We start from the raw sequence: 24,776 nt of genomic DNA, 5'->3' as shown, positions 1-24,776 counted from the left end.
ATATGAACAAATTTTCCACAATATCAATGAATACAAGAAAGATAAATCCAAGACATTCCACAATGTTTTTCGTGTCACCAAAGTGCAAGCGCCATATTGCAAATCATTTGTTATGGTTGGTTGAAACTTACAATTCTGTTTTGTCTCAAATAACAATGATAAAACACGAATGTTAACAGGGGAGAAATTGTCAGATATTATACATTTTACTTCATAAAAACAAATTTTCAGATTTTACAGACTTTCTCGCAGGAACGAGATTTTCTAAATCAGCGAATGAAATTGCCTGTTACAAATTTCTTTCGGGGGAATAATTATATTGACCAATCACAAGAAGGCTTTTTTACCCGCGTAGAATCAAAGCCTTGCGACCTCCAAAGGTGAGTACCCTTAAAAGATCCCTTATATCCCCTAAAGTATTAGTGCCTTAGTTAAAAAGATGTGATTTTCTGAAAGAAGAAGGAAAAAACTAAATGGGGCCACGAAGAAAAAGTATATCAGCTTAAATTAAAGTGTCAAATTGCTTAATGAAAGTTGGCCATACTGTGGATTTTTCACCACGCTTGTTTAGAGATTCCAGGCTTGGATTAGTCTTTGTTGTTGAAGATCAGCATAAAAACGCTTATGCCTTTCCATTAGCTTTTCCACAATTTTACATAGGGTAGAATAAGTACGTATGTTTATCATTGACCGTTTTATCTTCATTATGTGTTGCATAGTTTTACTGTATGTGCAATGATTTGCACTTGTTGGTATGCACTTTCAGTTATAAGTAAATCCAAATATACAGTACATTTATAACAGTTAAACCAATGTTTAAGATATATACAATTAACAGCATTTATGACTTATGAACACCAATTCTAAGGCTAAATGTAATACCCTTGAATGAAGTAGATGAAAAAGTATAAACTTGGAAATCTGCAAGATATTTTCTGATTTGGTATTTTTAATCGAATAAAGATACTGGTATGAAACATAGAACACGTAGCAAAATAATGTTGTTTTTTTTTTAATTCCTAGAATAATGGAGGGTTTATTATCAATAGGGAATTAATGGGAATAAGGCTACAGATACAATATGATGCTGTGTTTATAGACGACTTTCACATTTACAAAAGTTCCCCTTTGCGGGGTCAATCCGGGGTCAGCCGGCGTAAAGCACTTTTTCCTATATAACCCTACCAACTTAATGGGTCAATATCTAAGAAATGAAATCTGTAGGCCCCTATGAATATGTTCATTATGGTTTTCATGTAGCCCCATACTCTGGCAATACAGGTACAGATCGAACTTGTCCAATAATGTTTGAAGATTAAAAATATTAACAGGTAACTTATAAAGGACAAAGTGGGAAATGAGCATTACGCCGACAACGGGAGATAACTCCAAGGAATGTGAAATTCGTCGTCTATAACATATTTAAAGAAGGAGCCAATGAAATGGTTTCAACCAGTGAAAAGGGTCAGGGAATGTATTTTCTAAAAAAATTTTTTTATCAAATTATTTCTTTGATTCAGACGATTGAAAGCAGCGATTATTACCCAGTGGAAAAAGAGGATTGTTAGTGATGTTGTAAAGCAGTTAAGTGTTAGTGTTTGCATTTCTTTTAGTTATTAATAATTAGTTTCAGAAAAAAACACATAATATACATATGCTAAAAATATTATTATTTTTGGTTAACCAAAGAAAGTATTAAATACTGTAAGTTGTTTTAAGTCCACGGTATTAAAATTTCACATTATCTCAAAAAGTACCAATTGAGATGGTTTTAATTTCACGGTACAAGAAATTAATTTAAAATTTCGTATAAGGATTTGAACATTTTAAAAACTAACAATAACATTCACAATGGGTTTAATATTGTGGAAAAAATGGTGAATAGCAAACATAGCGAAATTAAAACCAACATGATTATTTGCCAATCTACAGTAGTTGAATATTCATTACATGACCAGTTGATAGTTTGATACCGTATTTATATGTCCCAAAATGTCCTAGTATTGAAGTTCAGATGTTGAAAATAAAAATATATAGAATGATAGAGTATTTCTCTGAATATCAGTATAAATAACTTGTTTAGGAGAATGGTAAAGTGTAGGATGATCATTCACTAACTTTATTCTCCTTCTTCCTTTTAAGTGAAGGGTTGCAGCTGCAGCATTTTTTCACTTCAGATAAAAACTTGAAAGTGTAGGGGGTGGGATGTGTGGGGGGATTTTTTTTTGGGGGGGGGGGTCCACACATCTATTTAAGGGGGCCGACTATAGTTTTATTTTGTGAAAACTACAATAGCGAAATTCTTCATTTTTATACCATAAATAACTTACATTAACTTCAGTGTACATGCAAAGTTTGGGGGAAATCTACCGTCCAGGTATTTTTGAGGGACCGTCTCAAAATACAGGTACATTTACTATAGGATTATATGGGAAAATGCCAATTTTTAGCACTTTAAAGCAAATTATACAAATACTACAAATAGGCATTTTGTTCAAACTATAATATTTGATGAGTAATACTATATTATACAATATATTTAAGAAAGACAAAATTCTACTGTCTTGTTACCAGAGGGGGCATCTCAAAATGCAAAATATTAGCAAATTTTACTATTTTTATAGAGTATTACAAAATATGACGTGCACAATGGATTCACAAAAAAACATCATGAAAATATTGGAGATATTCTCAAAATTCTATGTTTTAAATTTCAAGAGCGTATGTTTATTACTTTTTCCTCAAAAGTAATTTTATTACCCCTTTCTTTAAGAGCAACAGATTATCATAAGGTCAAAAACACACCTCAACGACGTCAACCTACCTATCAATTGCAAAATCGGTTAAAAAATCAGTTATATCAAATTGTAATTACATTTTTTTTACCTATAATTTCTTAATTTTGTTTAATTTTAATAATTAAGCAAAAAAATTGCATTAATACAGTAAATACGCTTCATTTGACTATGATGCGCGAAATATTGCGCAATGGAAACTATAGTCGGCCCCCTTAAGATTTAAAAACTGATAAAAACATTTAATATAAGTAAAAGATTTTTCATTTAATTAACTGTTTATAGTTTTGGTTTTGGTTAGATATCATGATTTGTTGCCACAGATTAAGTAACACAAAGGCTTAGATTTTAACCACTAAAAAGTCTCATGTGTTAATACTATTATTTTAATTATTTCAGTTTGAGAAAATTGAATTTTGAATGGTATTTGAAATAAGCACATATGCACATGGTTTGACCATTTCACTGTATGCAAATTAAGATGTATATACATACAAGTAAGATGTATGGCACAAAGGAAAAGCATTTTTTTCTTTCAGGAGAGGGACCCCTTCCCCCAATAATCATGCAAAATATTACTTTTTAAGAAAAGGATAAATGATTTCTGCTGAATCATCTTTGTAATTCACAATATCACATTGTTTCTTGCCGCCTTACACATGTTTACTTATATACATGATCGGTTTAATCTCATTTTGATAATCATGTAAAGAATGACAGGAAAGTTATACCTAGACATGTTTATTTACTTTGTTTTTGAAGATTGTGTACAAAGAACTGGTGATAGTCATTAATACAAACAAAGTCATATCCTATGATAGTGTGAAATATCTGGAGATAACAAACAGTATTCGAGCTCAAAAGTCCATTAAACATTACCAGAATAAAGGAGCAGAACAAACACGGACCTCCAAAACATTAGAGGTGGGATTAGGTGCCATGGATGAATGTGCATCCCCTGCCGACTGGTCACACCCACCATGTGCACCTTGTCATGATCGGGTAAAAGTGAAAAATCTGTGGACAAAAGTTAACTCATTGTGTAAATAATGGACTAAAGTTGTACATGCACTACTCAATGTAAATAAAGGATTGTGGGACATACTATCATATGAGTCACCCTTTATACATGACATAGTGGTCTGGAATTAAAGAATAAACAATAGGGCTCTCACACTTTTTTAGCGCAGGCTGTGGGGCCATAAAACTGAGATGAGCTGATTGATTGAGCTCACTTTTGATCTAAGTCTCATTTTCCCACCTTTTGAAAAAGTGAAATTAAGATCAAAAGTGAGCTCGTTTGAGTTTTATGCCTATGGAGCTAGGAGTGGATCCATTAAAATTAAGAAAATTTTGAGCAGACTCAGCAAAATTGAGAAAAATAAATTGATTTTTTTTTTTTTTGTAAAGGAATCTCATTTCAGGATTTTTAGTGTCTTTATCACTAGTAATGACAATAATGAGAAAATAATTCCATTCACCTGAGAAATAAGCTACCTATATTGTATTGGGAATAGGCCATGCAACAACCCAGTTATAAGCTATTCTAATCAAGATCCCTGATTTCATCCAGTGATGCTAGCACACTAAAAAGATGCTAGCATCTAAAAAGTTTATTTTGCATCATCTGGCACGGTTAACCAAGATTTGGCATCTTAATATCTATGTGATAATGTACCTACAATTCTCTAAGACTCTTGTTTCAGTTGATGCACACTTACTTCCTAACACATTGAACATACATCAATGTTCTTAATATGAAAATGGTTGTAGTTACGTTTTGTATCATCTATAAAAACATAGATTTTCCTTTTAATTAAATAATGTGTATGATCTTTTATATACTACCATATGTGTTTTTTATGCAGATTGATTCATGTAATACGAAACATACATCTGTTTCCATGAAACATTTAAAATAGCCCATCTGTTTATTACTTTTTTGATCCTGTCAGAGTGAGATGATATTAATTTCCTAGTCTTGTTTAAAATATAATATTTCTGGTATATTTTGACAGATATTGATTTACCCTCAGTATTAAGATAAGTTTACTTCCATTTTTTATCAATCACAAGTTGACTTTTTATAAAATTGATTTTCTACACCAATGAAAAACAGACATTGTATTTATATCCAAATAACATGTCTCTCTTGCTCAAAGAATTCTGAATAAACTATATATCGCTTTGAATACAGATGAATACAGATAAAGTATCTACTTTGTTACTTTTTCAGACATGAATTCCTTTCAAATGTATTTGCAATGTATACAGGGCTCTCTTGCAAGGTTAGGTTATACAAATATACATATACACCTTGAACATCAAGAACATGTCCGGCCGTATTTATAGCTAGGAATGACACCTCAGACAACTTAGTATAGTCAAGCACTCTTTATATGGGAAACATGCTTATAATGATTTGACACTTAGAGCAAGTTCATTTTTATTCCCATTGTTCCCCTGGACTTAAAAGTATATACATGTATGTATTGTAAACTTAACATGTATATGTTACAAATTTTGCTTAGAAGTATATCAGAGCAAAATTGCCCACGCCAGGCACTTTTTAATGCTTGTTTTGCTGTTTTGTGACTTTTTGTTAATTTGTTTGAGACTGTAAAATTTTTACTCCAACTGGCTCCATTAGATTAGAATCTATCAATGTTGTTAATATTATGAACAGAGTGGATAAAGCTTCCTTTGTAAACAGCCATCTTAAGCTTGCCTTACAGCAGTTTTTGAGATGTCATGGGTTTTTGATGTATTGTAGAATTAATGACATGTTTTTCAGAATACATTAGTGTGACCTTGCATGAATTATTAATGTCTCCCTTTCAATATACATACATTTATGTGTTGATGTACCTGAAATTTTTTTTTGTATTTTAAAATGTCCTAAAAACAGGAGAAACCTAGCTTGTATGATGTGAGTGTCCGATTTGAACCTTGCATCATCATTTTCAGAGGTAGAAACAGATGAACGTGATGAAATGTATTGAATATTGATACAGGTGTACATGCCAGTCATGCCTTCTAGTTAATGAGGTCTCCATAGAGTGGTTTTGAATGCAATTAAAGGTGTGGTGCCATTAGCAGTCAATAATGTCCCCTCTTTGTCGTTAGACGATAAGGAGAACTAAATATGGCGTAATACTGCGGATCATTGCTCCGATATTAATTCTGTCCTCTATCATGGAACAAGAATTTGTGTGTCTTGTAACATGACAATGAATTCTTTGTTCTGGGCTAATTGCTAGTCAAAGTCTTTGAGAATTTTATTTTACAATTGTTTTTTGTTTAAGAAAATCAGTCAACAAATCACATTTGACAATGAAGACATAGAGTTTTCTAGAAATGTTGTGGTTTAAATGGGGAAATAGACATTGTATGGTGAACATTTAAAGAATGTTGAAATGCACTCGGGCAATCTTGTTTACATTTAACACTGCAAAAATAGCAAACCCCATTTGTTAACTCCATGGCAAGTCTTGTTGGATATTTTAAGAAATCAATATAGTGAATTCGAATGTTAAACCAAAAAATGAAAATCTATATTTAGTATCATGTGTCTCAGTTGAAGAGAGTTTCTTTGCTATGCATTTAAATGATTGCTATTACATATGTATTGTACATAAATTCACAGACAGGATCATGACCCCGTGATTTTTATTGTTCTGTTATTGTTATCCAGGCCTACAAGTAGTTTCCACCATTTTGTATATATTTAGCATAGAGACTGAGTTTTGTGAATAATTAATATTGATTTTATGTTGTCCCACACTCCATCCATTAGGCATGTCAGTATTGCTGGGCCTTCCTTTGATGGACGATTTGACCCACATACACACATACAACTGCTTTGACTGGGCATATACAATGTCTGATATAAACAGATGTTTCAATGAGGTATTACCAGGCTAACCTCGATATAGCCTGTGTAGAATATTCTGGCATGTGTTGTATATATATCTCCAGATGAAAATACCTCCCAATAATGTTCAGCTTGCGTGCATCCTTTGTACCGAATGTGTAGCATGTTTTCGAGTATGAATGAATAATTTTGACTGGGTTGGCATGTTTTAGCTTTATGTTGTATAACATGCCTCATCATTTCCAATTTAAATTCCCTTCTGACAGGTTAAGTAGGACATTTTGCATTTCAGGTCATATTTTATCTGCGCATTTAACTATATGTATAGATACACACAGGTATTCAGCCAGTAAATGAAGATATTATTCATATTAAGAATTTAGATCTGAAAAAATCAGAAGCTGTGGTAAAAAAAGTCCATATTTCTGAATTGTCTCTTATTAAATGTACATGTTGTCAATGTACAAATACTGACAATTAAAAAGAAACTTTAAATTATGACATTCATGTTGTCTTGATTACTCATTATAATTATAAAGTAAGAAGAACCTAGTGCATTGCTTTTACAGTGAAATCCATAAAACATGTATATGGAATTCAGCTGGTGCAAGGAACAACATTGTGACCATTTGTTCTATTAGGTACTACAATGGACTGGAATGCATGAATCTTTTTATCAATATAACACTGATGTATTAAGTTTTCTTTCTCTTTTTTTGAAGATGACAAGTGTGTTAGAAAAGATCTTGAACTTTTGGACAATCCCTGAAGAATTTATTGGTCTGGTCACATGACATACCTCACAGATGTGATGCCTGCATGCCTTCATTACAACCTATTGTGTCGTCATCATCGGACATGTCTGAAAAGAAATCGCCTCCTCAAAAGGTAACTATAGGGACGTTTCTAAGTGCAAACCAGAGTTGGCAGAGAAAATTTGCCTTTTGTAAATAGCCATACAGACAATGAAAAAGCCCTACTAGCAACACAGCAACTAGGTTTTCAGTATCATCATGGTTATTTGCATGTTTCGTACAAAAATGCACATTTAATACAAAATTTGGAACATCAGAAAAGATGGGTGTAAGAAGTTCACAAGAAAATCAATACATATTACAATAGTACAGTTACTGTAAGATTTTAATGATGTAAGTGTTTTTAAAGACATTTTTGTACACAGGCCATAACTTAGGTATACATGTACATACTAAAAAGGTGTTTAAACTACTTTGGTAATTGCTGGCCATGTTACACATTAATAAAGAGATTAGCCTAGAGAGATAGATATTTTACAAAATCTGCACTCCTGTGTGAAGAGGTCAAGTTACCTTCAAAGAAAGGATTTTCAGAGGTCATTATAGAGTACACTTTCTTACTTATGTGTATGGTTTTGTGTAAGCCTTTATGTAAATTAAAGGCCTATTCAAGTGTTTATTACCCAAGTCTGCCATATTCTGGGGTTTTCCAAGGTTATACTGTCATGTGCAGATATGCCTAGAAGCACATTCCTTGTGTAAAAGACAGGGGCAGAAATAGAGCTGAATTAACAGTGCGTGTTGAAATGTTAACTGAGAATTCATCACAAAAACAGGCATTGTGTTTGTAAGAAGTTGAACACCAGGGCAGGATGAGATCTTTTCAATACAGTCAATGTTGATTCATGATTGATTTACATACATTTATGTTTTCAAACCCAACTTTATGAATGTTATTACACAAACATAAGGTCTTGCTCTGTACAGGAGGTTTGTAGAGTGAAAACTTTTGAAAGAAAACAGCATGAATAAGGGAGTCATTGAGATGTAAACATGTGTCACAAAAACCAACTTTGTCACAGATGACTTGACCCTTTAGGTTTCAGGAAGCCATTAAACACAGGCTAGTGTTCTAGAATTGTCTGTGGGAATAAAAAAAGTTTGGGCATTGAATTGATACAGGATTGATTGTGATGCAGTTAGACCTAACAGTATTTACAGCAAATCCAGCAGATTCCCCAGTATCAGATAGCCCTTCCAGTTGCTGGTAGGCAGATGTAGTGCAGTAGCTCTGTTTGCTGTTGAAGAAGTGAGTCATTATTGAAGACTAGGAATCTTTGATGATGGGTGACATTTAATACTGACTTATTGGTTTGCACTGGAGCTGTGGTGGTAATTCCAGCTAGTTCCCAAGTTCACGTGGTTACCTGTGTATAAAAAAAGGTGTGTGTTTGTGACAGTGAACGCTTGACAAATATCTCTGGATTTATGATAAATGGCTGTGCTTTATTGTGACAGTTCTACACCCATTGAAATTGTGTGATTTTGTGTGTACATGTGTCTATGTCATTACAAACAACAATTACCTGGGCTCATCAGATTCATAAAGGCAGAAATATCATAACTGGTTACTCTGTGATGTCAGCTGAAAAATTGGATATATATTCCACTGTGTGACTATTGTGACTTAATTTCATTATTCAGAACACATGTAAATTGTGAAAGTATAAATTTTCAGGAATCTGTATTGTTATCAACTTATCAGTGCAAGTGAACCGACCAAATAAGACTCTCTAACTGTGAACAAAGAGGAACATTAAGAGGGTTTTGGCTGAAGAAGATTATTCTGCATTAGTTTTCCGTTCTGTCTGTCTGTCTGTAGAATGGACATTTTGTGTCGCTGACCATCATGCAGGCATTACTGCAGGGTCCCTCGCATTATCAGCTGGACATAAGCCATGATAAACCTAGAATGTACCACCATGTAAAGCCACACGACAGCCGGCGAGAGGTCAGAAATACGGCCATGGTATGTGAAGAAACAAAGAAAAATGTGCACCATTAAATACCCCAGCTGTCTGTAGAGGCAGAGAATATATACATTTCTGTGTAGTGAAGATTTACCATTACACTGCAAAGTTATTTTTACAGAAATAAGATAAAATTCCAGGCAATACAAGTTATTATTGATAAAATTTCAATTCTATATGGTTCAAGGTAGATCTGGTCCTATTACTGATTGTGTAACTTTAAGTTAGGCACAAATGTCTGTTCCAGACAGACTTTCATTATCCAGTGGCAGGTGTGTTGTTGACATTAAGGTGATTTCTTTGTTTAATAAATTCAGGGAACGGCTTCTTTTGCACTTTTGTCCGAGGGTTAATCTGAGGCAATGTCTCCCTTGGTAACGCAGCGGAAATATCTAGGATGTCAGCAAGTGCTGGCTGTAAAACGATAATACCCAGGCTGTATGTGCATAGTTTTCTCGAACAGTTGTTTTTTTTTTTTTTTAAATACAGGCAGTTTAACACAAAAAGTGAAAGCAAGGTTTCAGCTGAAAAGATTCTCCATATAAAGTCATAATATGCTGTGCATTAATTCAGTTCGATAGAGTAAATAGGAAGATCAAACAGAACAGAAAATGACATTATAATGTAGGCCATGTGAAAATAAGGGCACATGCTGAATATAGAAACAGGATGAAAGTTCTTGAATCATCTGGAATAAAATGATTTAATCCTGCATTTGAAGCATTAAGTTCACTTCACTAATATGTTAAACCAAGACAGAGCCTGTCAAAATGTGTTCATAGTATGTCATACACAGGGTATATAATCAAAAAGAAAAGGGGTGGGTGCTTCAAACCTTTAGTTCTTTATCAATAAACTGAATACTTTTTCTTTATTTTAAAGCAGGAGAAGCCATTACTCATAAGAACCCCACAATCAGAAAGCAAGCCATTGAAACGTAAATTCCTTGTATCTGATTCGCCACCACAACTTGATGAAGACGACCGCAAGACCACACCTAAACGGAAGAAACCCCTGTTAAATTCTGAGATGTCCCCCACCCACCATGGATCCACCCCTGTCTCTAAGGCCCCCAGTAGTGGGATTACCTCCCCTCGAACAGGGCCCCTATCTGAGAGACAACAGATGTTATTTCTTATGAAGATGACTGATGACTCTCAAGGTACCTATTCTGAAATTGTTTTTTTTAACGTTTAGAATGTAGAACAATTAAATTGGTTTTTGGCATGTGAAGGTACTGGGAGAAATTGGAAAGTAAGCAGACTTTGTAAGATAAATGGCTTATTGTTAGCAATATGGATTATGTAAATTTACACCTGAATTGTTACCACTGGCTTGTCACCGTAACAGTAGTTGTGATGTAAACACTTGATATGACTAAGTAAACACGTTACAGAGTTAAGTTTCAAAGTAGATAGAAAACCTGGAGTGAATGGGGAAAAAAGTGTTTAATTTTCACCATTTGTTATAAGAATAGAAGAACTTGGGAAATATAATTGGATTACAGGAAAGAAATAAAGTAAACAGCCATTTTAATTACCACCAACATCTGATTACAATTTCTGTACATACAGGATATGAGTACCTGTTATTCATAGAAGAACAAAAATAACCTCAGAATGGTATATCAGGAAGTAACCACTCATTCAATGTTTGACAAGCAAGCAATTACCTTTAAATTGTCACAAAATGAAAAGTCAAAGTAGTTATCACAAAACCTTGTGAACAAACATTGTTTTTCATGTTAGAATAATTTCTGGATTGAACCATAAAAGCATGACAGGCATGACTTGTTCAGCATGTGTGAAATGCCTTGTCATTGTAGTGATTTGCCTGTTGGCGGTGCTTGTTAATTAGAAATGGCTATGGGTATAGATATATGTAGGAGTTGGATCAATAATTGAGTTTACATACACTGTATCAGAAGATAATATTGCCTGACAAAGCCCTGATCTAGCTACTGGTCCCTCTATAGATTTCTTGGGTATTTATGGATCTAATGGCAAGCTTGACATTAGTAAATGCATTACCTATTCATTACTCATATATACACGATGGACCAGACGTAATTAGACAGTGAACATTAGCTTTGACACAGATTTGTGGAGGCAGATGTTTCTTTCTGATATAATTATTTTTTATTTCCTTGTAAAAAAAAATTTTTTAAAATATATGACTTAACTGCATTAGAATAAGCAATGAATTGTCATTTCATGAATAGTATCAGATGCTTTAACATAAATGGCTTTCAATTACTGCATTTAAAAGCATTGAACTGTCATTTTATGGATGATATAAAAAGTACTTCATATAAAACATTCTATGAACAAAATGACTTTCGGGGATTAAAGTAAGCAGTGACTTGTCATTTTATAAATGGTATAAGTATTACAGTACTGATGACCCTGGTGGACACATTTATGTTTGACCTTGATCTGATTCAATGTTATCTGCATGTGACTGCACTGACCTGACCTGACTAATGCTCTATATAAGATGGTGATTAGTACATGTACATTTCCATGTCCTCAATGTCTCCTGGTCCCTTTTAATCAACAACAGTTTAAAAATAAAATATGTATTAGAAGGAAACTTTATTAAGTTTTATAATGTTTAATTTATTTTCTTTTGAATGTTGATTGTGAAGTATGTTGCCTGTAAGTGGTATACTTCCTGTATATATAATTTATGTTGTAGACTCATCGTCTAAGCCCACTTCACCACAGCCCTCAGCTCCCCCTGTAAAGAAGACCCCTGGGGACAAGAAGGTCCATAAGAGAAACGAGCGAGGTGAAACACCCCTCCACCTAGCAGCTATCAAGGGCGACGTCAAGCAAATAAAGAAGTTGATCAAGGCCGGGGCGGATGTCAATGTAGCGGACTTTGCAGGTAAAAGTCATGAAAAAAACAACTAGTGCAGTCATGATCTGGGTATAGATTTGTATGCAATGGGTGTTTCCTGTGAATGTGGCTCTTGGGAACAGTGTTGTCAATGTTTCTTGCAAAAAACAAATCAGACTTATTGACTGCATTGGTAAATAATTGATAGATTTGCTGGGTATTTTAAAAACGTTAATTATAGATTGTGCTTTGTAGAGTACACTTGTATTAATTTTTGATGGAATCCCTCTATGCTTTGCTCACTGGGAATAATCTAGATTATGTACTGCATGAAGTCATGTAAATTAGGTTAGGTGGAGTGATATTGATGAAAACACTGATGTCTCTACTCTATATGACTAATGACAGGGTGTTTTTTATTTTATTCCTGTGGGTAGTTAGGCCTTCAATACTGATGCTATTGCTTTAGTCAGATTTCGAGGAAGGAAGAATTGGGGTAATAACTCTCACACTGTATGAATTATTCTAGTTGAAGAAATGCTTGTTCTCATGTAATAGGAAATGTAGGTTAATAAAGTTGAATGTTTTTCAAATGTAATGAGAAAAAAGAAAGAAAGAAAATTCTTTACGAAATTAAGCACATGCTCAATACTAGGCTACCAGTATCAACAAAATGCCAGGAATAATTTTCTTCTAGCTGGTTAAAGCACGTTCTCTAATATCCTTTGAATGACTAGGGAATAAGATTTGTGCATTGATTCTGGCTTGTTAGAGGCCAGGCTGATTTTGAATGCAGTGGTATTGTGTTTGGCTGGCTTGTAGGAGACCAGATTTGACCTTGTCACCGTTCAGTCTGATTGGTAGGGTATTGATTTGTGATTCACCCCGCTAGAGGTCGAGAGACAGAGGAAGCCAGCTTTCTTATCTGTAGGGCCCCTTGTCTGGAAGCAGATTTCTCACAAAACTTCATTGATCTGCCAACCTGTCATGAACTAGGGTTTCTCAGAATATCAAATTAGGATTTATCTGGTTGATTCTCAGTAAGAAAAAAAAATAGGGATAATAAAACCAAAAAAAGAAGGAATCCCCAATCCTGTCAAATTTTTGCTGTTTTCTGCGGAGACATGATATTAATGTGACTGTGTATTGATTTTCTTTTTATGACACTCCCTACCTGTTTGGTAATCAGGTGTTAACCTTGTTTTATGATCTCTTACGTCATAGTGAAGCACAAAGGCTCAACAAGTTGTCTGGTATAGCATTCTTTTGTACATGTACCTGTCTACGTACAAGGAATACTGAAAAATGAACATGTGTAAATAAAGAGACAGAAAAGACACAGATTACATAGAATTTCAACAGAATAAGCAGATTCAGTTGTGTCATTTTGAGAAAATGAGATTATATTCAGCCTGTATTTTGAGAATGTTTTTTCATGTAAATATGTGGGTAAAACTGGTATAAATATAGAGATTTAAAAATCAATTCACTTTTAATTCCATGAATATAAGGACAAAAGTGTAAAGATCTTGGAACGCTACATAATACCAGATGCAGAAAGAAAAATTTTACCATATATAGTAAATTTATTAATCATCTAATTTTATATCAGAGATAGAGATATCCTTAAGATTGCTGTATTTAAACTGCTATATTTAAAAAAAAAAGTTTTAAATTTAAACATTTAGGAAAAAATGTTAAATTTGCCAGTTGGTAAAAACTTACTCCACGTACACTAAAATTGTTACATGTACACTGCATGATGAATATATTTTTATGAATAATAGGTTGGACACCACTTCATGAAGCTTCAAACAAAGGCTGGGTGTCTGTTACTAAGCAACTTCTAAAGGCTGGAGCCAATGTGAATGTGCAGGGACTGGAGAACGACACGCCCCTTCATGATGCTTCAGGAAACGGTCATACTGAGGTTAGTCAGAGAGATCTAAAGAAAAAAAAATAGATTCTATGTACATAGCATTTAGGACTTCAGATTGGTACAAGACTTTAAAAGGAAAAAAATGAATAATTTGCAGTCAAACACTTAAAATATTATAATTAAGTGTTGCATAGTATGTTAATTTTTAGATGGGAAGTCTTACATTTTGTCTATCACAAGATGTAACCATTATTGTTTTGTCTGACAGTTTATGACAGGATATAACCCATGATTTATTTTGTCTGACAGTTGGTGGAGCTGCTATTGAAGCACGGTGCCAACCCCCTCCAGCCTAACAGTAAAGGGAAGACCCCAGTGGACGTGGCGGCCTCTCAGGACATGGTCAAGCTGCTGAGGAAGGAAATCATCGCCTCCAGTAGTGACAGTTCTAGTCTGGACGACGCCCGCTCCCCAACCTCTCCCGAGAGTAACTCCTCCTGCAAGGACGATGATATGGATAGTCAGTATTAACTTTTACATATTTATGTTATCCGGAAAGAGTGATATTTACTTTGTGAATTAAGGATCATGTTATTATGCCCCCCTTCGAAGAAGGGAGGGCATATTGCTTTGCTGCTGTCCGTCGGTCTGTCGGTCCACTTAGTTTCCGTTCATTTTCTTCACAACCGTTGCCCATACTGAAATGAAATTTGGTATACAGATTTATCAGAAGAATATCTAGGCCAAGTTCTGTTTTGGGTACGATCGTGCCATTTTTTACAGAGTTATGCCCTTTAAACTTAGAAAAATTCCAATTATAATCTATCCATTTGTCCTTAAGGAGATATGAGTGGACATGTATCCAGTTAAAGATAATTAATGAACTTAGTGTGGGAAGTTGGGCATCTCTGATCATGTGTTATCTATATCTCCTGAGAATTTGACAACAGAAGGAAAGATCTCTCTTCTCTAATTCTCTTAATTGTAATTTATTGCCTGTCAAAACATTTATTTACCAGCCTTTAAAAAAAAAAAGGATATGATAGTTAATAGTAAAATTAATTTGATTTTTTATGTTATAGTGTATTTATATGGGTTTTTTTTAACAGTCAATTTACAGTGTCATGTCACACAAAGATGACAAACAGTTCAAATTCATATTTTCAATGTAATAAAAACAATGTAATGAATTTAAAGTCAAGAAGAAAGAAAATGAAGAATGTTTCATTAGCTACAACAAATTCAATCTTGCATTTAAAAGAAATAGTTTTTACATGTCAATGCATGCACCCTATATTAGTGTTCAAGATACCCATAGGAACAATAAATAATGATAAAATTTTGGAGAGAAAAGACCTTGATTCCCAAAAGGTTTGATGATGGCTCCTTGATGAAGTTGGGAGAATTTCACACCTGTTACATGTATTTATACACAAAGCTTTCAAACTTGGCAAAAGTATACATCTAAAGTAGAAGGTGTGTCGCGGCCTATTTCAAGGTCACTGTGACCTTTAATTTAAGTGAATTTTTAAAAAAATTTAAGTCTTTTAAATTTTAAATTTCATAATCCTAAAAAATGTAAAAATATAGTTGTATCCTTATTAAAAAATGTTAAATTAAGTAAAAACATATTTTTTCATCATATACTTTACAGGAATCTGTAACAAATGTCAATGTTTTGAGAGGAATTCAGTTTGTCCCATGGGCATAATTATCAAGCACTGGTCAAGAAGAATTTTGATAGCAGAAATGCGCATGTCAAATTAGAGAGAAATTAATGAGTTTATCGTCAGAAGCTAACTGGTAATCTCTAGATCTGATCATGCAGCTGCTTAATTTATCTTTTGGGAGTTGGGCAAAAAGAAATGGCCTCATAGTTGCTTGTGTTAATTAAGAGTTCTTGATGGCTGTAGTCCAGTTTAGAATTATATGATGTATTATTTGTTATATTTAATCCCTACACTGTAAGTCTCCTAGAGATGTATGTACAATATTTTAAACATGATAAGAAATGGAAATTAAATCATTGAAATTTGTGTCTATCTGTTAATCAAGGCTACCTGATTTTCTTGCACCCTAACCAATTTATGATTATTATTGAACAATATTTGACGGGCGTATCATGCTGTGGCGGGGCACTAACTTTATTGACAGAGTTATGTCCCTTGGACTTATAAAGAATTCCACTTATTTGCAGTTTCAGTTCATTTTCTCTACAAAGGTTACACATATTGAAATGAAATTTAGTATACAGATTTTTCAGCTGAATTTCTAGGTCAGGTTTTGTGTTGGGTAGGATTGCACCATTGTAGACAGAGTTATGCCCTTTTGGACTTGGAAAAAATTCAAATTTGGAGGGAGGGGGGCATAAGTGTTTTACAAACATCTCTTGTTATTCAGTACATATTCATAAGGTTCTGTTAATCTTTCCTCCTTGCAAAATTGTAAATGCAAATAGAAATATAAACAAATATTTTATATTAATGATTTTTCCAAGGCAATGATTCAAATTATCAGTTCTATTATTTTTTTTAGTCTTTACACCCAGAAATCCTAAATCAGACTCTAACAATGCAAATTTGGGACCAAGTAGCCGCAAAAGCATCTTCATCAAGTTCCAGAGAGAACAGATAGATGAACAAAGTGATAAATCTCCTGACTTTTACAGTTGTCATGTGGAGACTAGTGAAAACAAGGACACTCTGTTTGGGTGTGATAGCCCCGCCTCCAGCGGGAGTGACCTTTATGACCCCCAGTTACAGAGTGATAGGTTCAAATCCAAGCCAGGAAATACAGAGGAAACTGGTACCTCCAGTACAGAATCTCCAGCATCCAAAGTTAAATTACCATTCTCCTCATCAGATGTCAGTGGGTTTGATATGGGAGGATTTAACAGATTAAATAATCTGGAACCTGACAGTCAGGGTGTGGAAAATTCAGCACAAAAGTACAAGTTAAAAGTTTCAGAGACGCAGCCATTTTTCCCGCATAGTGAAAGTTTTAGTGATAGTGAATCAAGAGATTCTTTTAAAATGTATGGTGATAGTGATAGGACTCGCATTCCCTCCGTAGACTCCAGTCTTTCTCGATTAAAAGAATCGGCGTCTTCAGATGTTCAGCGTAACAATGTTGTCAGTTCAGTACTAAATTCATGTACCTCCACTACAACCGGGAAGTCCGGAAGTAGTGGGGAAAACAACAGTGTATCAAGTAGTTCTAATAATGAACAAAGCTTTCTGCAAAATAGCTCAAATATTCCTCGAAGAAATAGTATTAGTAGTTCAAACAATTTTGTGACAAACAGTGCCAACAATGGGAATTCAAATGACCTGCCAAATTCTAGTGTTAGTTCAAGTGGACTAAAGTGGGACCTTCGATCTACAGCTTCACCCAAAAGTGAGGAAGGCAGCAATCATTCTGGAAGGTCTGACTCAAATCGGAATAGCTCTCCTGTACGAATAGAGGGCAGAGACTTTAAGTCCTCACCAAGAGACAGCAAGCCCTGTTCACCCAAGGTGCCCCCTTTGAAAATCATCATCCCTCCAAAAACATCATCAGCAATAAGTCAGGACCCTGAGTCAGCAAAAATTCACACCTCCAAGAAATCTCTCCCTTATGTGTTAAATCCCACTCAGGAACAGCAGGCAGGGGGACTGCTACCTCAGAACAATGTGACCAGCCTGGCCACTCCACAGGAATCCCAGCCGGTAGCAAGCCCCGCCTCCTCGCGATCCTCATCCAGTGGTTGTGCTGCAGTGTCAAAGGATGGTGAAAAATATTCTGGAAAAGATTCAAAAGAAAAGGACTCAAAAGAGGCACCTATAGACTCTCAAGTTAATGTAGAAAGTGATCAAAAATCAGAGGAGATTTCTTCATCAAAAGAAAGTAAGGAAAGAGACAACAGTTCAAAGGTCAAGGAGAGAGAAAAAGAGGGAAAGGAAAAAGGACAGGACGACGAGAAGGAAAAGGAGACGCAGCAGACGAGGCGGACGTTACGATCCCATACGCAGGCACTGCAGCAGGAGAAACAGAAACAGGGCAGGCCACCTCCCAAGGACAAGGAGAAAGATTCAGGTAATCTCAACTTCTTACTGAATTCAGATATGGGATTTGAACAAAAATATATCACACTATATGGCATGCCTCAGCATTTTTATTTAAGACCAAAAAATGAATCAAAGTTTCTCGGCAAAAATTAAGAAAGGCAGTTTTTTTTGGGAGCAGGTTTAGTGTTATCTTTTATCTTGCCAATCCAATTTTATATTTCAACAAATGATATCATTTATATCATATTTCTTGGTTCTCTTTTAATTATGATATTTACTCTACTTGAAACATTAGTATAAAAGTTTATTCATAAAAATACTATATTTATATTAAAACAAGAGATAATATTTGAAAAGGGGAACAACTCAGATTTCTTTTTTCAACATGAAAATTCAGTATGTCCATAAAAATCAATGTTACAGTGTTAAACTTGAGTAACTGTATCATAGATTAATGGCCTAATGTATTTAACCAAATCTGATTGTATACACCGGTAGTTGAATCTTTATTTTCCAAGTTATATCTCTTGTTCACTTTTCAATTGCTACCATTTTTTTTGGGAAAAAAACCTTATACAACAAAACTCTCACATTTGTCTTCATAACTTCCAGAATTAACATTTGACTTAAGAAATAATTGTTGGATGTTGTAGTTTGATTGTTTCAGGCAACCCATTCATTAAAAGGAAAAAATGTAAATCTGTATATTGCAGCATTACCCAAATATTTGTTGTGTAAAGAAGAAAAAAACTATTGACCTTTTGGTTGATCCCACAAAGGGAAACAACTTTTGTAAAGTGAGAATTGAAATATTTAATAATAGATTACAAATTAACTGATAGATTTTGAAAATTGATCAACAATCTACAAGAATTATTTATAATTTGATGCGGAAATGTACTGTATGTAGTAGTAGTACAATGTATTAGAAAATACATGACCAGTACCTTGATATATAGTTTATATCATAGTGCAGGAGACTGAAGAGAGACATGAACAAGTACCTTGTCTTGATTGATATTTCATAGCATCATGGTTTAAAATTTAAGTTAAAAAAAAAGATTGGACAGTTGTCTTGATTTTGTAGGAAGTAAAGAATCATCTGACAAAGACGAGACAGGAAGTACGACTAAAAGTAAAGCGGAGGATGAGGATGTCCACACATTGCCACGGAAACGGAAGGGTTTACGTCCAAAGTCTGACACCGCTCCCCCGCCCCCCTCTGAGCCTACAATCACACTGCCCACTGTGTCCTATGAGAAGCCACCTAATCCATTTGAATTGTATTTATCAATCAGAAAACAGGTAAGTTTGTACTGAGGAAAACATCTTAAAGTACACAGAGCAGAGTAATTGATTACTTTTTTTGTTTGATTTGTAACAAGGTGATAAGTATTTGTAACAAGGTGATAAGTTGGAAATAGTACAGACTTCTTACAAGGTGATAAGGAATAAGAGCAAAATTATCTTCAGTCTGATAAACATCAGAAAAATGAGCTAAATATCAAGCAAGAAGTATTTCAGTACATCTTGTTACAGCCACAGATTTTCTTTAGAATCATCATTTGCTCTTAAGAGATCAATATTCATCAATTTCATAGGTCACCCTTACCCTTACCCCAGATTTAATTACATGTACTTGTATGTGTACTTATGTCCTACCTGAATTAGTAAAATTTTGATTGCAATCAAATGTTCATAGATTGGACCCCTCACAAATGAAAATGATTTCACAGTATAATGCTTTTTTAACAGTTTTACCTTGTAAATGAACATGAGCTAAAGATTTTTGGAGTCTTCTAAAATTGCAGAGGAAATGAGATTTAAAGTTTTCTTTCTTTTGGAAAGGGTATACAGTTATAAACAGTCAAAATGATACTGTTGATATAAAATTTATACATTCCCTTTGCAGGTGCTCCAGCAGCAGAACAATTTGTCCGTTGTTTATCCTAAAGCTCCTCAAGGCTTCAAAGATTACTTAATGGTCAGCTGTGGCTATGTGTTAGAAGGCAAGAAGGCCAGCACCCTCTCCGTACCAATGGTGAGTGGAAGAGGTCATGTTTCCCATGTTTAAAGTAGTGATTAAGTTTGCATTACTAGCGGACGATGAGAATTCAAATACAAGTGTTTTGTTTTTGCAGTTATCACCTCCAAATGCAGTGCAAGGGGAAATGAAAGAATTGTTTATAAATCAGGAGAAAGTCAGATACAAGCTAAGGCTACAACATTTAACAGAAAGGGTAAACATTAACAGATTACTTAAGTTTATTTACAGTTGAAATTTTGTTGCACATATAGAAAAATTATTTATGAAGGGATATAGCCCTCCCAAATACCAATTCTTGCCAATCAGTTTTGCAGTGTTCATGTCAATGTTCATAATTTTTTCAAAGGACAATTTAATAATTAGAAATTTTATATTTTAGGAGAAATTGATTTTATCACTGGAACAAGAGAGAATCCGTGAGCATGGTAGAGCAGCCCGGGCGATGGCCAATCAGAGCCTCCCTCTCAGTGTGTGTACCATACTGAGGAATGAGGAAATCTATCACCCCATGGAACCAGAGCAGGTACTTATTTATAGAAACCTTAATAACTTCAAGCTAGATGATGTGGTGTGATTATAAATTATTTTTGTTTATTTCGAAATCTCTAGGATGGTTTTGGTTTAAATTTACATTATTGTTTTGTAGGAGGAGAAGGAGAAAGGTGGGAGAGCCAGATACAATGGACGACAATTTTTGTCCTGGTTAAAAGATCTAGATGACAAGTTTGAAAAACTCAAGGTAAAGAGTTATTAAACCAGATTTTGGTAAAATAGCCATTACATATACCGTAATTTTCAGATAATAGGTCGATGGGGTATATAGGTCGAAAGGCTCATTTTCAGCCTTAATTTTTGAAAAATCCTAAGATAGGACGAACTTACTATATAGGACGAGGCTTTGTTTCCCGTTTTCTAAAGATTCTTACGTAGATACAACGTATCAGAACAGGTAAACCTCTAAAATTACCGGGGTAATTCCGTGACATGAACGTATCAAGAAAACAAACGGGTATTTTAATGAGTACAGCATTTAAATAAAGTTTTTTAAAAAATGTAGTTCAAACTTCTTTGAATTGTGTTACTACTTATTTTTCTCCAACTTGCCTGTTCAATGCCTCCATAGTTTCATACTGTTGTTAAACCACAGGCATAAATAACACGTAAATACGTTCTTATTTTACAGCTATAATTCAGGAAATACCCGAGATCAAAGAATAATAATTCTGATTTCAGACCAACTTGGACACATTCCTAATATATTTTATTCAGACATTATTTACCCGTGGACGACAATTGCTTCAATGTCCGCCATTTTCATTTTTGTTCTTCGGGGATTTGCTAAAACCCGCAAACGACCATTGAATGTATATATAAAGCAACAGTAAAGAATTGAAATAATATTACCACGCTATAAGTTTAATTTATAAATTTAATTGAGAGTACCGGTACATTCACAATCTGACAGTCATTATGGATTTGCTAATCATGCCCTGCGGGTATTAAATCAACACAGGCGTTAAAACATTTGCATGCACACACAATGTAAATCCTTTTATCTGTCAGACAATTAAAATTCTGTTAGAAGCCAATCTTTGTATAGCGGTAATCGTGATCTTGAAAAATTTTCCGTATTTTAAATTTTGATACGGTTGCGGTTTTACATTTAGTAAACGGTAGCGACTTCCTAACTTCACAAGATGGCTACCGCATGATGGATAACACGCTGAGGAATTATTTACTTGATGAAGCACAGTTTTTCCTTTGTCATCAATGGATATTTAATGGAATTTATTTTGTAAGAAAGCTATAGAATAAATATTTTATTCTTTACCTGGGCATTAATTTTTCTGCGTAAAATAATGAAAAAAGTTATGAAAATGGCATAGATTTGTTTTGAAATTGACGTAAATTTTATGGATTTTGGGGCTTTTTTCGTAAACTTGAGCCTTAAAAAGGTCAAATTCGTATATTGGGCGACCCCAGCGGTTCTTAGAAAAAAAGTATCGACCTATTATCCGAAAATTACGGTACACTAAAACAGTGAAAAACAGTGAAAAAAAACTCTCAGTTGATGAAAAAAAAGTAATTAATACAAATATTGGATGTTTTATATTACAGGAGGACCTATTGTGTAGACATCACATGGAGGCAGATTCACTGTATGCTATCCAGAAGTTAGACTGGGAGTGGAAGATGAAGGAGTTAGGTTTATGTGACTATAATGCCAATCCTGAGGTGGACGAAGTGAACGTTCCCTTGGTACAAGTCCACGAATTCGATCTAACGTAACAGAGCATGTGTATTAGTTGGACATAATCACAGAGTTACAAAGTGAAGGCACAGGATAAAGAGAGAGCATCATTTTAATGTTGCTGTCATGTTGAGATACGTGAAAGAAATGGATAGAAGTGAAAAGGGAACCGTGGTGTGGTGTGTTGTAAAATGAAAACAGCGTGGATTGCAATATTAACATAGTGCTTAATTGTGGTCAAAAGATAGGAGGAAAGAAAGATGTTATAAATTAACACTGTGCAGAATCCAATAGTGGGTTCACGCCAGTGGATAGAGAATTGTCACAAGAAGAGACACCTTAGTGTGTAGATAGAGATCACCAGTGCCAGTACATCGGCCCTCTATGAATGTTGTGATGTGTGTGGAGCCGTCATACACTTGGACAGAGACAGCCTGCTTAACAGTCAAACTGTCACCCAATCAACAATTACTTCTAAATTATTCTTCTTAAAGCTACTATTATCTACATTTCTGAATTACTCTAGGAGATTAATCAAGTCAAAAACTTGTAACACTAAAGTACTTTCTTTTAGTTGATAGCAATTTTTCAAGAACATATTCCCTGTCAGTATAAACTTGGAATCTTTTTGTGTTTCCAAATGAAAGTTTTTGTTTCAATGATATTTTTGTTTTCTAAAAACATTAGTACTATCTATACATCTCTCTGAAGTTGAACATCAGTCTTAAAAATGAAATGGCATAATTTTACTTTGAAAGTATGTTGAAGGGGCAGTCTTTCAGGTTTTGACTACTTTTTAGATGATAAGTATTGCACTAGACTGCTTTACTTCAGTATAGAAATGGGTTAAACTGAAATCATGTTTTAATTCACATAATAAAGTAGTAATTTATGTTTAGTTGTTTTCAAACAAAGTAAGAAGATATTTGTGTCTTGATTTTTAACAGTAGTGAAAAGACCGAGTATTTTTTTATCACACTTTTATTAACATAATGACAAAGAACATGATTTAAGAGAATGAGTTTCTGAATCTCATTTGCTGATGTTGATTGAATTGGTTCAAGTATTGTCTTTGATATTTGTTCCCTAGTCTTAAATCCAAATAAAAAGGCAATATTATTTTTAATAGTGCTGCATACTTCTTTTATCTATTAAGCCACTGTTAAATGTTCTCATGTTATGTTACTTGTGTGAAGGCATGTGCCTCCTCTTTATATTTTATAACTGGAGTTTCCCAGCACCCCTGTTCATTGGTATTTAGTGTTGTACAGCAATGTATCAGGATAAAAACAAATTACTAATTTTTTAAAACATTGAAATATTTAATGTTTCAAATTATTTTTGTCACGTGGAAAATGTCGTGGAAGAAATTTTTTCCATGCATTTAAAATAAACTGTACAGAAACTTGTTTATGTTTCTTTATTTCCTTATAATGATTGATTGATTGTATGTTGTTTAAGGTCCATCTAGAGAATTTTTCACTCATATGGAGACGCCACCACTTGCTGGTGGAGAGCTGCAAATTTTGTCCTATGCTCGGCACTCAGGGCCATTCAGCAGGGAGGGATCTTTTTCATGCCAGCACTTACTATGACACAGGACCTCGGTTTATATGGTCTCATTCGAAGGACCAGTCTCCACATCCCACATTGACGTAAGGATCAACTCCTTACTTCGCGACTCAGAGCATATGCTCTAACCACTGTGCTACGCGGGCAACATTTCCTTATGAGGAATCAAGTGATGAAATCTTTGGCCCTATATAATCAAGCTGAAACTAAACTGACATTTCAAAGATATTCTATGTTGATGATCTTTCTCAGTATACATGTTTGTTTTCCCATTACTTCCTAAAATGAACATTACAATTGACATATCTGAACCCAGCCAATCTCAAAACACATCAGTCATTTCTTCCAAAATTTAGATTTTCCCCTCATGATTTTAGAAGCCTTGTTCTGCAGGCAAGAAACTGTCAATGTATTATTACATGTTTTTGTCAGTTGGTTCTTCATGTAATCTCAGGGTGTTTTAAAAAGTAGGTCACAGTGACCTTCTTTTTGAATTTGAAGTTTTAATATCATTAGTATACTTAGAATAGAACTTTAAGACCTTAGAAGGATTCATTTGAGCCTTGGGTCTGATGTCTTAACCAAGATTCAATTTTACTGGTCAAAGTGAATACAAGTACAGTAAAACTCGTTTAGTACAAACATGGATATTGCAAATTCATGGATAGAGCGAAGTTATCCCGGAT

The 24,776-nt window shown here is 34.3% G+C and overlaps 2 protein-coding genes across 6 annotated transcripts in view; both read left to right on the top strand.

Moving 5' to 3' along the window:
• Positions 1-24,776, top strand: part of LOC134267682 (sterile alpha motif domain-containing protein 9-like) — a 115,099-nt gene that overhangs the window by 73,737 nt on the left and 16,586 nt on the right. The gene's annotated exons all lie outside the window — the stretch shown is intronic.
• On the top strand, positions 302-23,927 carry LOC134267680 (ankyrin repeat domain-containing protein 11-like). Of its 5 annotated transcripts, none has more exons than XM_062749899.1 (13): positions 302-380; positions 7,392-7,557; positions 10,340-10,616; positions 12,152-12,343; positions 14,083-14,225; positions 14,484-14,694; positions 16,710-18,248; positions 19,308-19,525; positions 20,133-20,261; positions 20,362-20,460; positions 20,647-20,790; positions 20,914-21,006; positions 22,386-23,927. In XM_062749899.1, exons 2-13 carry the CDS (start codon positions 7,489-7,491, stop codon positions 22,554-22,556), a joined length of 3,285 nt encoding a protein of 1,094 aa, XP_062605883.1. In that variant the 5' UTR covers positions 302-380; positions 7,392-7,488; the 3' UTR covers positions 22,557-23,927. The 5 variants fall into 5 exon arrangements, with proteins under 5 accessions (XP_062605883.1, XP_062605881.1, XP_062605882.1 ...); XM_062749897.1 differs by having other exon boundaries at positions 10,337-10,616; XM_062749898.1 differs by lacking the exon at positions 302-380 and adding an exon at positions 500-670 and having other exon boundaries at positions 10,337-10,616.

Source organism: Saccostrea cucullata, unplaced genomic scaffold (assembly GCF_032062105.1).
Source record: "Saccostrea cucullata isolate Sc308-1 unplaced genomic scaffold, CSIRO_AGI_Scuc_v1 ctg2518, whole genome shotgun sequence".
Classification (NCBI taxonomy): domain Eukaryota; kingdom Metazoa; phylum Mollusca; class Bivalvia; order Ostreida; family Ostreidae; genus Saccostrea; species Saccostrea cuccullata.
The sequence above is the reverse complement of the archived record's forward strand: the minus strand, read 5'-3'. Positions and strand labels throughout refer to the sequence as shown.

Bases quoted from the DNA above. Each gene is read 5' to 3' on its own strand.
- LOC134267680 (XM_062749895.1), top strand. From the start codon at position 9,334: ATGCAGGCATTACTGCAGGGTCCCTCGCATTATCAGCTGGACATAAGC. The intron at 20,262-20,361 runs GTGAGTGGAAGA...TTGTTTTTGCAG, and splicing joins GCACCCTCTCCGTACCAATG to TTATCACCTCCAAATGCAGT. The intron at 20,791-20,913 runs GTACTTATTTAT...ATTGTTTTGTAG, and splicing joins ACCCCATGGAACCAGAGCAG to GAGGAGAAGGAGAAAGGTGG.